The 17,824-nt window shown below is 39.4% G+C and overlaps 1 protein-coding gene across 1 annotated transcript in view; it reads right to left on the reverse strand.

The window, feature by feature from the left end:
* Positions 1-302: 302 nt before the first annotated feature.
* The window catches only part of ncoa2 (nuclear receptor coactivator 2), a 266,392-nt gene continuing 248,870 nt past the window's right edge, over positions 303-17,824 (reverse strand). Inside the window, exon 23 of the mRNA XM_078216293.1 lies at positions 303-6,035. Coding sequence (XP_078072419.1) covers positions 6,024-6,035 — 12 coding nt within the window. The 3' untranslated portion in view covers positions 303-6,023. The remainder of the gene's footprint in view (positions 6,036-17,824) is intronic.

Genomic DNA, 17,824 nt, shown 5'->3' on the forward strand with positions numbered 1-17,824 from the left:
TCAATTTTTAAACAGTTGAACAATATACAATCAGTATCACAAGTCTGAAGAGATAAATCAGATCCAGGCAAGGTTTATGTGAGGGGATTGGGTACTGCTAAGCTCAGATGCCCACATTACTGCAGATTTCTTAAGGCAGGCTTGTGGGTGTACGCGCGGGTTGGTGTAAAGAATGGGAATGTGTTCTGGTCAACATATTTCCACGTTACCCATGTATAATGTTCCCATCAAAATCCGACGTTTCCTTTTGTGCAACATGCAAGTATAGACCTTGTTGCATTTCCCTTATTAAGAATGTAAAATTCAAAGGAATTAAATTTTATTAAACATTGCAATAACAGGATTCTTTATTTACAACAGCATTATTTAACATCAAGTAAGCAAATGACATCAGCAAAAGCAATATTAGTTAACAACTTGCATAAATGTATTTTTTAAAATTTCTTTGAATATACCTAACTTGGCATAAATTGCTCACAATAAGGGTACAAACATGGATGCCTGAAGAAGAAAACAAAGGTGTTTAGTGTGAACTAAAAAAAATACATCTCTGAACTTGCAACACTGTAAGCCTTCTGAAGAATCTTACTTTACATATTGCTTAGAATTTGCAACTTTCAATATACACCTCTCAGAGACATGGGAGAAAAAACATTTTACAAAGAGTGACCCCTACTGACCACAAAGGAACAAAATAACAGCAAAAAAAAACTAAGCAATAACCATGGGCCCATATTGCTGATATTTCTATTTATCTGACAAAAAAAATTAATAACTGATGACACATCCAAAAATTTTACACAATTCACTATACAAACAATATAATACAACAAACAGCTGCTAGGAATATACAGGACATTAAAAACATATCTAAGGCATTATGCTAAGTTATAGCATTTGAGGTTCCTGCACTGTACTAAGAAATTGACAGATTTTACAAAACAAGTTCAAGCTCTAAATGAAAAAAAAATAGAAGGGAATTGCCTATCAAATTGAAAATCCTTAGAATAGTTTGTACAGAGAATGTGTCTGCATCCAGTCAACAATCAATTGTGTAGAAATACTATAAAATGATGTTGAACCACACCAACATATCATGGCTTAGCTGTATTTTAAAATCAACTCAGTGAAATCTTTGGATTTTGCAAACGGAGCTACGTAGCCCTGCTTGTCTGCAGTGTACAGCATCACAATACATAGTTCTCAAATGTTAATTTTGCATCATTACTTTAAATTTGTTAGAGGAAAGTGTTATAGATTGAACATAATGCAATCAAAGAGATGTTGCTTCCCAATGAAAGTAGCTCCCATGCATCCTCTTTCCAAGAGAATAGACCTTGATGCATTCAAATCTATAGAAGTTGTAAATTGGGGTTACACTATACAGAGCTTAAGCGACCATATGACATAGAACCTCCTCGCTTACACCAGATTTGTTTTTTTGTTTAAAAATCTTTTGGCTCTGTAGGCAACTGCAGAGTTATCCTTTGCACAATTCTAACAGTGACACATCCAGTTGTAAACCATACCTAGTAAGATAAAGCATAGATACAAAATAGAATAAATACAGAAAACGTGTTAGGTATTACATAATGTTCCCGTAGACACAAATGCAAAGGTCTAGGCTCTAAAATCTGCAAAATTAAACGCCTGCATTTCAGAAAACTTTCCTAATTCACAGCAATATTTACATAAAGCTATATCATACCAAAGCAGTCTGAAACACAATGATGTCATTTCAATACAGAAAGAACAGTTCTTTATCGACTGAATGATCTGTAGCTGAGAGATGTGGCTGAACTCCTTCCTAAAAGCAACTGTTGAGGCAAAAACAGGTCTGTTATTCAATATCTATACAGTGATCAATATGATCAGTGTGGGTTTGAGGCCATAACTGACAGCATGTTCCATGTAGCCTGACACACAAATACAAAGGCATCAGGACCCTATAATAGCTTGATAAACTAAGAATGTAAGCACCTGCTTCCAACTTATTCACAAAGTCTTCCAATTTTAATCATACAATTAGATTGAGGGACACTATGCAGATCAGAGTAGCAATTTGTTGGGTAGTTAGGCATGATATTTGTACAACTTGGAAAACTAAAAACAGTTGCTCAATATACGTCAGAATCACCAGTTTATTCACTGGCCTTACGAATGTTACTGAATCAAACGCGTTAGCTACTTATCGAGGCATCATGATTCTTTATTTACACAATAAGAGAGAGAGGGAGACATTGCTACCAAGGTATCTAATGTAATACTGTTGTACCTCACTTTGAATCAACAACTTAAGAACTTTACTTCATCAAAATTCTACAGGATGTAAAACATATGCTCAAGTAAAAGTTATTGCTTGATTACATACATCAGACGCTTATATACCCAACTGCTTTCCAAAAGCCATCCTGTCTTAATTTACAAAATACTGTACCATATGAAAATGTTATGGCTGTTTGTATTATGTTATTTGTGGTGACATCTGGTCTTAGACCTGCAGTATTTTGCATCTGGAAACTGCCAATGACTTTAGGAAATTGTAATGAAGCACTGGGTTTATGTAGCTTGCAAAAAAGTCTTTACTCTCTGATCCCACAGCATTGTAAAGCTATCATGAACAATAAACTATTTAGAACATTAACTTGAACAGCCCATGCCTTATTTTGTTATGGCTCACAATTTAAGCATTACTATCCCATGAATGCTTATGCAAATAAACTCAACCAAACATACCAGTAGCACAGTCATGAGTGTAAAGATGAGTTCCATTAGTTAGAAAAAAAGCTTACACACACAGCTGTGCCTGTGTATATAATTTATCAATGTGGCATTGAAAATGATCTCGACTAATATACATAGGACTGTGGTGAGGTTAATCTATTCTGTAGAGTTTCACTGTAATCTGATCAGTTTAATTGTTTTAACTCCTCTGTCCAAATTAAGTTGGTGATATTAAATTTTTGGTTTATTGTGCCAGTAAACTTCATAATCTCTCTAAATCAACATTTCAGATTGGTTACAAAATAAATGCAGAATAGGGAAAAACATACTTACCCAGACACATACTTAATAGAAAGTAATCAAAATCCTAAATTCTGAACATATTGATGTAGGTCATTAGAATGGCCAGCTTAAATTGGATTTATTCACCATTCCGAATTAGAATAAAAATCATGCTGCTCGGTATAAGAAGCTCAACAATTGCTGCCTTTGCTGTCTGTGATGTTATGGGTATATCCTGGCGAGACACTATCACAAGTGTGGCAGTCCTCTCAAAAGGCAGAGCTCCCAAGTTTGTTAGCACTCATCAAACAGATGTTTTGCAAACATTTGCATACCCAAAGACTTTCTGTATAGTGAGGTAACTGGATCCAGATGACTAGTAGGATGCCCAAAGCTCTACTTTAAAGATGTTTGCAAACCTGACACGAAGGCCCTAGACAGCAATTATCACATTGGGAGTTACTAGCCGATGTCAGAGGAAAATTGAGCCATTTCCTGTCAGCTGGCATACAGACCCACGATGGCCAGTGCCTATAGTGGCTTGGCAACACCTCCCAACCCTGAAAACAACCCACAATGACACTTAATAGCTTCATCTGTGGCACTTGTCGCAGGAACTGCCTCTCGAGGAATGGTCTCTAGCTATCAGCAAAGATGCATCATGTGAAGATCGCCCATCTCAAATGGATTGTTTGTTGCATGTTCATCATTTTTCGTAGATAGAAAGATGCTGACGACGGATCGGAAATATTATAAACCAAGCTTAACATATTATTGGCTCTATGTGCATGAAGGGATTTGGATCACTTAACTTGATGTGGATCTGGTCAAACAGTAATTAATTTTCATGTATGTAACCCAGAATTTGCAGACATCTCAGGACAACAGTTCTTTGCAGTTTGGTACCATTATTGGAGGTCAAACTAATTGATCAGGGGTAGTTATTTAACAGCATTATGAAATTTAAAGAGAGGTAGTAATACTCTTTTAGATGAATGTGTCTTGTCATTAAATGACTGTGAATCAGCAATGAATTCTGTTGGCTATCCTCTACATGGTGCCACCTCAGTTTTAGAAATTCAGCAAAAATGAACTTGTCTCATTTCTCTAAAAGTGTCACAATTTCTGCACTATCCGTGGGTTAGCTGGCAGTGAGCCAGTAATCTTTCCGCATCTTCATGCAAATAGAGCCATTATACAATATTTTCTCCAAGTGAACAGAAATAGCACATGCTAGCTGTATAAAAACTATACAAAAATGTGTAAGCAGTATACTATAAAGAGAAAGGAGGGAGACAGGAAATAACCTTTAGCTTTGCTTCTGTTATTTTGTCTTGACAAAATTATTTCAAAGTGCTTATGATGGAGAGAGACCTGGCAGCTTTCAGTAATGCACCTGAACTTCAGATCACAGCTCAGTTTGGTTTGTAGGATCATGTTAAGAGAGCCACATGCTGTAGTGGACAGAGAAGAGACCAGTGACTGCTGCAAGGGAACCTGGTTCGCAAGGAACCAGTCGATACTCTGAGAAGAGTCAGCCCCTGCAGCTTAGCACTGTAACAGAGCACGGTCTGAGGGAGATCAGTAACTGCTCTGAGAAAAGTGAAAGGGAGGGGGAGAGAATGAAGTGGGATAATGGAAAAATTAGTCCTTGACTCAAAAGATGCCAGTTATATTTTGCAAGGAGAGACCAGCTATGACTATAGAAATAGGAATGTGGACCAGGTGAAAGACAGAACAGTTTTTGCTGCCTCTGCTATGAGGGAAGTGGCCATAAGCTCCTGGCTGAGACAAAATCAATTGCTTTTGTTGGTGACATTGCTGCTACTGGGATGGTGGGGTGTGGGAGTTTTCCTGAGGCAGACCAACAGGCTGAGGGTGAACTGCTCCTGTCTTTTGTTATGTGGGTAGTGCCATGGGTCACTAGCTCAGAAGAAACCAGCTGCTCCTGTGGTAGCTGGTGTGGAAACTTGACCTGGGAGGCCACTAGTACGTTTATCTCAAAGGAGAAAGCGGAGAAGAGCCACAGTTCAGACATGAATAACCGACAAGATCGTAACCACTGTAAGAATCAGAAACCATGTTCCATCTGCTTATGCAACAGGTCAGAATTTGTTGGTGCTTTGAGTTTTTTTCTATCAGCTTGTAACAATAGCTGTAGGACAAGTGATTTTTATGTAATTGGTGGGCATCTACAGAGTTGAGAATGTTTAACAGGTAGTCTTGGTCTGTGGAGCCAGAAACATTCTACTTGTTAACTGTTGTAATTAAAAATGACGACCAAAAAAAAATCATACACCCTGGATGTTAAGCCATGACTCCACAGAGCAGAACCCCAGTATAAAAAGGTAATACATTAACTCTTTTGCTGACATCAACTAATAAACTACCTGAAGTCTATTCCCATTTGGTTTTATCAAAAACATAAAAACAAATTTCATTGAGATACTTTCCAAACCAAAATCTGTTACTCTTACAGCATTCACTCAACTTATCTGCAAGTTCTTTTACACACAGCAAAACCTTTCAAAAAGAGGCTTCATTTCTAAATACTGTTGGAGGAAAACATGGCTGAAAGCCTGCACACTGGATTAAATAGCAGAAAAGTCAGCAACCACCGAGGATCAAAATCAAAAGAGCAAAGATATGCTCAGTCTGCAAAACGGCGATAGAAATACATTCATCGGACAAGGTTCGACGCCGATGTCAATCTGTTGTGAGGACAGACTTAAGTCACACTTATGGTGAATGCAATTAATGGGCAAAGCAGCTTCAGTAGGCAAGTATGTTGCTACTAAGGAGCCCGTCACTCTGTTAGCAACTCTTGTAACAAACAACTTCTCCAAGCCTGGCTGAGAGTTCAATTGGCTGCTGTACTTTTCTTGGCTTGATCTGGTGGAGTTTGTTTGTTGGTTATAATTGTTACCACCCTAAATGTTGACCTTGCAACTGTACATCAGCAAACACATGGATCTTCTGGACCTTGTTGAAAACAGGAGGAATAGCAATCCTGAGGGTCAGCAATATTTCTGCAGTGAAAAATAATACAAAATATGTATTTAGTTAGCAAAAACATACATAATGCAACATGATAAATTTAAACCTTATGTGACTTTAATAATAAACACTTCCTTTCTCATTCTCTACCCTCTACATCTTACAGACATGCTGGTTTCAAACAGTGCTTTTTTAGAAATGACTAACGTACTTCAGAATAAACTGATCACCCAGGATTCTGGTGCAATAACCAGAACATCCAAAATGAACACTTGCTCTCATCTGGATTTGGAAAGCTTTACTGATTCTGCTTCTAATTTCCACCTCTCTCTCACCTCTTCATCGTCCATCTCCGACACTTCCCTTCTCTCACTTGATCTCTATCTCCATTTCCAGCAATGGATTGACCACCAATATTTATTACAAACCCATTCCATCCCACACTCCCAGTTTCTCCGCCTCTGTCATATCTATTCCAATGATGCCATCTTGGAAAATGGCACTTCTGACACATCTGCCTTTTTTCCTTCGAGGTTTCGCACCTTACTGATGTTGACAGGGTACTCAACCAGATTCGACCCATTTTCTGCACCTCTGCCCTCACCCCTTCCTCCCATGATAGGGTCCCCGTCCTCACTTTCCTCCAGCCTCCACATTCAAAGGATCATCCGCCACCATTTCCGCCAACAAAGCACACTTTCCCCTCCCGGTCAGCAGTCCGTAGGGATTGCTCCCTCCGTGACACCCTGGTCCACTCTTCCACCACTCCAACTCCTCAACCTCCTTTTGTTTCATAATACATGAATCACTTACAGGATGTTCTCAATATTTTTAACCTTCCACAATCCCTGCCTATTGTACTAGCTACGTCGTATAGAACAATTCCAATTCCAAAAAGTGAGAGCCAGCAGCAGTAGCACAGAAATTAATACAAAAGTACTGCACATAATGTTACACAGTGTAAATGTATTTTAAAACTAGTGCCTTTTAATGAGTTTTCAGAACACAGGAATAGGTTGAGACTTTGTTTTTATTATTCACCAATAGTTAAGCAATCTATTGTCTGGACTAATGGAAACACACTCAATTATTTATTGCAGCTGGTTATTATTCACTCTTGTAGTAAATCTTTCCTCGTGAAGTAACAAAAAACACATTCACATCAGCAACAACTATCAAAAACTAGCTTTAGTGCTAAATACTTAATGTTATTTGCCGTGTAAGAGCTGGAAGAAATTATTTATGGAGGAGCAACAAACAGCCAGCACAATAAAATTATGCCACTTTAACCATATTACAATCATCTACAAAATTCAATTTACCCAATGCTACTTTCGATAACATCCTTCTGGAAAGAGATTGTCATTTTGAAGGTCTGAAGATGAGATTTTTCTTAACTCAAATCCATCCAGTATCATACTCACAATCCAAAAGAATTTTTTAAAATGGCTTGCATTCATACAAGATCATTCGCTGTCTCAAAGGGCTTTAAAACCATAGAATCCCTACAGTGCAGGAGGTGGTAATTCAGCCCCATCAAATCTGCATCGACTCTTACACAGGCTTACCCTGTAACCCCACATATTTACCCCGCTAATCCCCCTAACCTACATATCTTGGAATACTAAGGGGCAATTCAGCATGGCCAATCCACCTGACCTGCACATCTTTGGATGTGGGAGAAAACCGGAGCACCCGGAGGAAATCCACACAGACACAGGGAGAACCTGCAAACTCCGCACATACAGGCACCAGAGGCTGGAATTGAACCCAGGTCCCTGGCGCTTGAAGCAGCAATACTAACCACTGTGCCACTAACCAATGAAATACTTTTAAAGTGTAGTCACTTTTGTAATGCAGGAAATCTGGCAGCTAATTTGTACAGAAGCTCCCACAAAGAGCAATGTAATAGTGATTAAATAATCTGTTTTTCCGATGGTGACTGAGGGAACAATATTGGCCATCTTTTTCCAAAAAATACCCGAGACGCCAGATGGAGCTTTGATTTCACCTCACATCCACTCTGAAAGTGATGCGTGTCCTCAGTATTGCACTGGCGAGTCAGCTTTCATTTTTGGGCCCAATCTTCTGATTCAGAGGCAAGTGCCATTGCTGACAGGTAATTAGAACCATAGAAAAGTTAAGACACAGAAATGGGCCATTCAGCCCATTGTGTTGCACTGGCCAAAAAAAAAGGAAACTAACTATTCATTTTAATCTGGCTTTCCAGCACCCGGTCCCATCACCTTTCAGTTTATCATACTTCAAATGCAGATGCAGGTACCTTGTAATTAAGTTGAACATTTCAGCCTCAACCAACAATTCAGGCAGTGAATTCCAGACACACAGCATCTGCTTGGTGAAAAGGTTTTCTTCATGTCCCCTCTAGTCCTTCTATCAATCACCTTAAATCTATACCCCCCTGGTAATTGACCTTGTCACTAGGGGAAACAAGTAATTCCTGTCCACCCTATCTAGACTCTTCATAAATTTGTACACTTCAATTAGGTCATCCCTCAGCTTCCTCTGTTCTAAGGAAAACAACCCTAGCCTATCCAACCTTTCCTCATAGCTGCAATTTTCAAGTACTGGCAACATTCTTGTAAATTTCCACTGTACTCTCTGCATAGCAACTCACCACCTTCCCCTGTGTCGCATGGGATTGACTTTTCTGACCAGTCTGCCATGTGGACTTATCTTCTATCTGTGAACCCTGTGTTGGGAGTACTTGTGCCTAAACCATGGCATCATAGGAAAAAAAAATGTAGCATTTTTGTTAGTGAAAGAGTGATCAGGTTATCAGAATATTACAGAGAAGGTGATTGAATTTTTTGTGAACCAGCTAATGAAACTGAAGATAGCTCAGGGGAAGTATTTCCTTACAGAGAAAATAAAGGCGTATGATTCTGTAAGGAAACATTCTTTGTTGTAGAAGAATAAGAGGATTTTCCAATTGAGATTGATGATAGCTCTGTAGGCAGTTCAGATCAAATGGACATGTGAAGCAATTTAACATAGAAAAAGAGCTTAAGAATACATTAAAAATACATTGAATAAGCTTAGATCAAGAATTGCTTAGAAATAAGTATTTTAGCAGGGTTAATGCAGTGACATGTTCAATGACATCGATTTTTAAAATGGTACAAGTGATTGGTCAACTGGAAGCATAGGTTTGAAATTATATTAGTGACATTAACCATGAGTTGGTTAATTGAATATAAACTGCATCTTTACCCTGAATGTATTCATTATTAATATTGCATTGTATTATTTTATTTAAAAGGGTCATGTTTTTCTTGAGTGCCATTTGTGACAGATGCAAAAATATGAATAGAGTCAGAATCGGGATTGAGAGCAAGGCACCAGTTAACCTCAATATCTGAATCAAAATACTAATTCGCAAGTTATCTAAATAACTAGCATAGTTTAATCTTTCCTTCCATAAATTAAAGACTTTTCACATGATTCACATCTTGATAAACATGCAGTGGAACAGTAGTGTCCTTTCAGCTCTGGCACTTGGCATCAAATCCAGTTTGGACTGATGGGATAACTATCATTTGTCTCTGATGGCTCCAAGAGTCTGAAAATAAAGGAGAGGACCATTGAAACTCAGTTCCTCTTGGAATGGAGCCCATAGCATAAATTGGTTCTTTCAGATAGAGCACAAGGATAGCAAATATGGCAACTCGCGAAGTCCTTACTGGTTAGAATTGAAGTCCATCATTAAAGTGAAAGTAGAGCAAGTGTTACTCGATCTTGCTGCACTTATAGCTAATCTGATACCAAAACTCACTGCAAAAAAGTTCCAATACTCAGCACTGGTGCCACCTTTCAGTGCCACATTTCCCCCCCCCATCTCTCCTGAAAACATTGACTCTTTTGGGTATAGTTCCACAGATACCATCTCTTTCAAATAATCATTTTTCATGTTTGATCTTAGGTACGGAATGTTGGCAGGTAATTCAATTGTCGAGGCCAACATCATGAATAATTGATATTATTTTTACATAATACATGCAATTAATTTATGAAAATATTATTGCCTCAGGCTGTCTCGAGCTCCTTTGAATTCAACATAACTACTTATCTGATCCTCAAAATTAAAAATTCCTTCTGCGATACCATAATGGAATCAGATTATTTGCAATATTGTGCACGGAGTAGAATAACAGTTTGCTCAAGCTCAAAATTTTAAGTCTTCTGCATTTTCAATAGAATACTTCAATTATTCCACTGGAAAGAAAGGGAAACCTCGTGTACAATCCCTCTCAGAAAACTGTGCACCACCCCCCCCCCCCCCCCCCCCACTCTCCATTCTGTTATAAGAAAAGCCTTGCTCTGATCTGAATTTTTTGACACCTCCAAAAAAAAATCAAGTGCAATTATGCAATAGAAAAATAATAAAGGAGTTCATGCTCCGCCAAGTCAGAGACCTACACAGGTCTTACAAATTTAAATTTTACCATCGTTGTTCTGAGGACACACATCTTCCAGTCAGGTTGGAACATGGTACTGCCAAGTTCGACCTGGAGTTGTTAGCGCAGTGTTAGCAAAAGCATACTAGTTGTTCCTACAGATTTCCCTCTACATGTGGACCCAAGGAGAAGCAAGTAGAGCGAGTTCTAATTTTGATTAGTAGGTTTCTTCATAAAGTATTGTTTCCAAATGAAACAAATAAACACCAATGAAGATGTTTTTAATCCAATGTGTATTAAAGCCTCGTATCCTGCACACGTCAACTATGGATTACCTTCAATGGAAGAAACAATGCATAGCAGATAAAACATTGGCATTGAGATACCCAGAGATCACAATTCATGCAGGCTACTGGTTCTTGGTGTTAAGAGAAAGCCAAGCGAATTAACTGTTCTGAGGGACACTAAATGTTATGCAGGGCCCACAGATTCATACTGCTTTCTCCCAATCTTTAATCAATGGGTCTCTAAGCCTGTTTGATTCTCTATCTGGGTGGGAGTAAATAATAACTGTGTTAGTCTAGATCCCAAAGTTCCTCTGCCATGAGGAAACAGGCTTCAACATTCTTGTACTTTTTTTTATCCATGGGAGATGGGCATCGCTGGCTGGCCGGCATTTATTGCCCATCTCGAATTGCCCTTGGACTGAGTGGCTTACTAGGCCATTTCAGAGGGTAGTTGAGAGGCCCTGTGGCCCTGGAGCCAGACCAGTTAAGGACGGCAGATTTCGTTCCCTAAAAGGACATTAGTGAACCAGATGGGTTTTTCTGACAATTGACAATGGTTTCACAGTCATCAGTAGATTCTTAATTCCAGATTTTTTTATTGAATTCAAATTCCACCATCTGCTGTGGTGGGATTCGAACCCAGGTCCCCAGAACATTAGCTGAGTTTCTGGATTAATAGTCAAGCAATAATACCACGAGGCCATCGCCTCCCTCCTTGACCTTTACAGTTAAAAAATACACAACCACAAGACATCATACTCAGGCAGAAAGAAATCTCCACTGGGAAATGATTCTGCGGTGTTGATTTGCATTTTTCTGAAACTCAGAAGCTTGCATTGCCTTTCCCCCCAGAACTCAAACCATTTGGAAACAGATTTTCTGAGGACAGAAGTTTTTAGGAAAAGCTAAATGTGATCTGAAACTACACTTGATGGGGCATGACAATCATTTGACTGCTCAGAATGTGATTTTCTTAAAAATCAGAATCCTAAAGGTCTGTTCCCAGAAAGATGACAGAAATGGCATGTAGGTTTTGGATTAATGGAAGATGAATCCATATTTTAAGGAATTCCTTCTAGATAATTCACAGTGTTGTATATGATACATTTTCACAAACAGCATGATGTATGTCACAAATTATTTTGATATACCAACAACAAGAATGTCCAGATGATGCAAGATGAAAAACTTTTTTGTCAAAGTCTCGTTTTTCAGCAATACTCTGACCTACCAAATGACTATTTGTATAGCAAGTTGTTTAAAGGACTATAAATGATGCGATCATCAAGATGGCTCAATCTATGCTCTCTGCTACTTCAGCACACTAGATGATGACATGGATTAGGGCTGAAAATTAATTGTGGAGTTGTAAAACTAATTACTTGTGCAGTCCAGCCATGTCACTTAATAGAATTTGCACCAAAACCATTCATCCACTTCATAATAAACTCAAAGTGCTCGCTAGAGATCTTACAGCAAAATATTAATTGCAATTGGGTCATCACGACACTATGTAAAGACACATCCGAGGTTTACAACAAATCAGAATGTTCAGGCATAATAGAAATGAGTCACCTCCCTGATGCTCACATTTCTGCAAACCCTACACGGATAAGCTCAGCAGAATAGTAGATAAATAATAGATATAAATTCTTTTGCAAAATTGCAGGTACATGTAATGTGCAAGGGCTATTGACTAAGTAAGTTACATTGAGTTTTTATTATAGAATATTGAGTGTTAATGGTATTTTCAGGTTCCAACTCCATGATTTTGCACATTGTTTTTTTTATAGTGAAGGATGAAAGTATTGGTATTTATTGCTGTTTTTTAAAAAATTCTTTGTGGGCATCACTGGTAATCATGATGTGGAGATGCCGGCGTTGGACTGCGGTGGGCACGGCAAGAAGTCTCACAACACTAGGTTAAAGTCCAACAGGTTTATTTGGCACTAGCTTTCGGAGTCTCAGGCTCTTTCATCAGGTGAGTGAAGATTTGTGTTCACAAACAGGTCATATACAGACACAAACTCAACTTACAAGATAATGATTGGAATGGGAGTCTTTACAGGTAATCAGGTCTTAAAGGTACAGACAATGTGAGTGGAGAGAGGGCCAAGCACAGGTTAAAGAGATGTGTATTACTGATATGTGTATCACTGGTAGTGCCAGCACTGGTTTCCCATCCCTAATTGTCCTTGAACTGAGTAGGGCTTTTTAAGTTTAAAGCTTATTTATTAGTATTGCAAGTAGGCTTACATTAATACTGCAATGAAGTTACTGTGAAAATCCCCTAGTCGCCACACTGAGGGAGAATTTAGCATGGTCAATGCTGACCAGCATGTTTTTCAGACTCTGGGAGGAAACTGGAGCATCTGGAAGAAATCCACGCAAACACAGGGAGAACACCCAGACAGTGACCCAAGCCGGGAATCGAACCCAGGTCCATGGCGCTGTGAGGCAGCAGTGTTAACCACTGTGCCACCATGAGCCCATTTCAGAGGGCAGTTCAGAGTCAACCATATTGCTGTGGGTCAGGAGTCACATGTAGTCCCCAATGGACAAGGATGGCAGATTTCCTTCCCTGAAGGACATTAATGAACCAGATTTTTTATGACAACGAGTGATACTTTTATGGTCACAATTACTGAAACTAGATTTATATTCCAGATTTATTAATTGAATTTAAATTCCACTAACTGCTGCGGTGGGATTTGAACCCATGACCCAGGACATTAGCCTGGGCCTCTGGATTACTAGCCCAGTGACATTAATCATTGCGACACAATCACCCCAGATACGTTTCAGGTTATTGTTGGAAATGAAGAATAGTTAAAAATAATGTAGGATAAATAGAAGACAAATAAAGATATTCAAGATTTAGTTGAAAACATGAGACTTTATATTGAAGGAATTATATAAATCTGCAGAGGTTTAGGAAGAGGATTAATATGTAATGTATGTAGTTCACACTATTCAAAGCCAATATTATACATACAGCTACTACTCTACTACTTCTCCCAATCATTTCCTGCTTTCTGTGCTATTGGGTTGCTTGTCTGATATCCCGTCTTTGATGAACTGCAATTTCCATCAGCTAAACATTAGGATGCCTGAAGCCACCATCTTCACACTCCACAGCAATGGTCACTTTCCCCAGGCTGAACCAGGCTGTCTGGAAACCAACCTCGACTTACCCGTTCTACTGTGACCAAAAGTCAGATTCTGAGCTGCACATAACACAGCATGTGCTGTGCCAGCCTCACTGGCATCACGCATTTGATGACCTGGATGGATCTTTTTAGTGGGAAAAGAACAAAGGCTTTACTCAGGGCAGCTGCAACCACCTGTATTCTTATGGCGCAACAAATTCCAACCTTTATTCCAAGTTGGGCATGGAGCAGGTACAGGGGCGAACTTTCAAAGATACAACATTAATAGTCCCCTTAAGACTGAGGGGTCATCAATCAGAGGCTGACTCGGGTCCATCCCAAGTAATTGTTTACTAAAAGCAAGATTGTAACTGCTCCCATGTGTCTAATCTCTCTCTATTTTTTTAATATTCCACCACCGTTGTGGCTGGTTAGTTATTCAAGCCATAATAATAAACATAGATTCTTAGTTCCACCTTTAAATTTAAAGAGGGTTAAATGAGACTTTGATGATGAGTCCATAAATGGTGTAATGGAGTTGTAATTTAGCTTAACTGGACTGTCATAGAAATCATAGAAACCCTACAGTGCAGGAAGAGGCCATTCGGCCCATCGAGTCTGCACCGACCACAATCCCACCCAGGCCCTACCCCCATATCCCTACATATTTTTACCCGCTAATCCCTCTAATCTACAAACCTCAGGACACTAAGGGGCAATTTTACAATGGCCAATCAACCTAACCCGCACATCTTTGGACTGTGGGAGGAAACCGGAGCACCCGGAGGAAACCCACTGTGTGTATTCATTCTTTTCTTCGTCGATTTTCCTCACATATTTGGGACTCTATTGTGTCTCATCGATTTCCCTCCTGTTTCATTCTGCAAATGAAACCTGAAAACTTTAATTTTCAAATCGGAATAAGAATCCTCTTTGTGGGTTGCGAGACGAGATTTTGGGGTTGCCAGCTGTGAGGCAGCAAAGGCAGCTGTAGAGCTCAGGCTGAATGCTAACAGCTGCGGAGCCCCTTCAAATTATTACTTTTTTTCGATTGATGGATGGGGCCTAATGGACATCTTTGAGACTTGTTTGCTGTGCAAAAAAGACTGAGAAAAGGCAGGTGTTTGATCTATTAAAAAGACGTGTAGTTTAAACAACTACATCCACTGCTCAGGAGCTAAACAACCCATTCACACCTATTTAGGAGCCAGTTGCAGCTTCTCAGATGCCGAAGCAACCCTCCCGCCCTCCCCATCCCACACACCCTGGCCCACATGACACTGGGGCATTAATATGGGATCACAGCAGGAAAAAGTGTGCTTAGGAAGCACTGCTTAGAAATACTGGAGCACTGCTTATAGATACTGTATACTAAAAATCAAAGTGTGTTTTAATTTTCAAACACTAGCATCTGAGAGCTTGTGGAGCATAAATTTCACCAAAAAAGCTGACGGCATCTATTCCACAACAGTAAAGGCAGGGAAACATGATTCCTGTAGTGCTCAGTGTATCTGAATATTCATCTAATTAAACCTGAGAGAGGAAACAATATCCCTGGGCTGACTTGTCATTAGCAAATTTGTCAGTTGCCATGAAAAGAAATTCTGATTAACAAGCAGTAGGCAGAACTAATGGTGTAGGAGAATTTGATTTTTTCACCAATGACCAGCCTAATGGCCTACATTTAAACATCGGGCGCCTAATGTTCTACTTTCAGACATGTTCGCTGATCTGGAAAGGATCTTGATACAAAGAAAAAGTGAATCAGGTTGGGAAAGGCAATAAGAATTTTTTTTCTCACACGTGTTTATAAAACCATTATGTACGTAACTGATCCAATAAACATCAAGTATTTTTCTCTTCAGACTCGAGGGAAAATGGGATGGAAACTGTATAAAGCTTATGACTATTTGCGTTGGCATCTAATTCCTTAGTATTGATTGCATTAATGTTCCAGAAGGTTACCCCGATGACCTTATTTTAAACTCAATGGGGCTTGCGGAAGTGCAACTGGTTATGCTGACCAACTTGAAAAGTACAAAAGCTTTTATTTCTTTGTTGAAACCATGCCTGCAAAAAAAGTGTAAAAATTTGTTCCAACAGAAGCCCTTTAACATCCTGCTCTACGTGGGAAATCATGACCACGGACTAGAGTTTTAAAGCTTGAGCTCTAGCAACTGGTGACACTTCCTCCATTCATGGCTAGCCAGGATGGGGGTGTTGATACAACATGGACAGTTTGCACCTGAACAAAGCTGGGACCATTGTTCTCGCTGAGAGATCAATTAATATTGTTGGTGAAGGTTTAAAGGACTTTGGCAAAGTAAAGCAACCAGAAACTAGCAGCAGTGAGGGGGCAGTAAAATTAGAAATATCCCACAAATCACAGGGACCCCATTGAGGAAAGTAGCACACGTGCTGAAGGAAGCATTCATCTGCATATACACAATATCCAGAGTGCAACTAAGATGGTTGGGCAGGCACAAATTGCTGGATGGAATTGTGACAGTTGCATTAACTGAGACATGGCTCAAACAAGAGCTGCAATGGAAAAAGGAGCAAATATCAGCAGCAAGATTCAATTAGCAAACAGAATGATGATGGAAAGTGAAGGAGTGAAATGAGAAAGTTAATGCAGGAGGCTAAAGGCAGAGAAAAGGAGGAGAAAAGATTAGTATGCAATACTAAAACAAACGCTAAAACATTTTATGAACATGCGAGGTAAAAGTTTAGGCATATACCAGTTTTTGGGTGTTGGGCAATTGATTTGCAATGAGCTCATTCCGGCAGTGGGAGACAGTATGCAAATTTTGCGCGGTCTCCTCATTGGAATGATTTTGTTGTGTTGCCCAATGTGACCAAGGGTCGGACAGTGTGGGAAACTAACACACGTTCCAGCTAGCCTCCAGTTCACAAAGGCACTCTGTCCCTCAGAGGGAAGCTGCATTCAATCACAGGAGGCTGCTGCTGATTGTCACTGCTATAATTGTAACAGAGGCAAATGGAGCACCTGGGCAGAGAGAGGCCTGCGGTTTGTGGTTGCAGTGCTGGAAGTTAAAGGCACAGTGGTCGACAGTAATCACGGACATAATGTAAGCAATGCTACCAAATGGCAATGTTAACTCAAGGGGCCGAATGGCTCGTTTCTGCTCCAAATGTGCAAGTCATCCTGGATGGGTGTGATGAGGTGGGTTAGATGACCTTTGACATCCAGAACTATCTTGCCAACAGAGGGTGGAATCAAGCTGGAGTTCTGTTTATTTTGCCCCAAATGGAAGTTTACTGCAAGTGAGCTTTGTGGGGTGAAATTTCCAGGACAGGAGTGGATAATGGACTGTGATTCAGTAACCTGTTTTACACTGAACATGATTCTCGGGAGTCTTTTCTATTGACTCCAATCTTGTTCTTTTATTTACTTCTCTATTAGCTTACTCTAACTTGATGCTTTAATGAGATCTTTGAGGTAGTGAAATATGATAAAGTTGCGGTGTGTGGTAGATATTGAAAATATATTGTAGTGAGGAGCAGCAGAGTCTTCAGACTTACTGATCAAGAAAACACAGATACAACTGTAAACTTGTCCCCTTTATCTATCCCACTAGTTATATCCTCAAAAGACTCCAGTAAATTTGTCAAACAGGATATTCCTTTTGGTAAAACCATGCTGATTTGTTTTAATCAAATTATGCCGAAGTGCATTGTTAATACTTCCTTTGTTATAGATTCCACCATTTTCCCAAAACCTAATGTTCATCTAACTAGCTTATAGTTTTCTGTGACCCTTCTCCCTCCTTTCTTGAAAAGTGGTGTAATATTTGCCATCTTCCAACCCAATGGGCTTGTTTCCGAATCCAAGGAATTCTGGAAAATCATAGCTAGCACATCCACCATCTCTGCAGCTATCTCTTTATAAAACCGTTAGGGTGTAGGTCATCAGGTCTTGGGGATATGTCAGATTTTAGTCCCT

The sequence above is a fragment of the Mustelus asterias genome, chromosome 7 (assembly GCF_964213995.1).
Source record: "Mustelus asterias chromosome 7, sMusAst1.hap1.1, whole genome shotgun sequence".
Classification (NCBI taxonomy): Eukaryota; Metazoa; Chordata; class Chondrichthyes; order Carcharhiniformes; family Triakidae; genus Mustelus; species Mustelus asterias.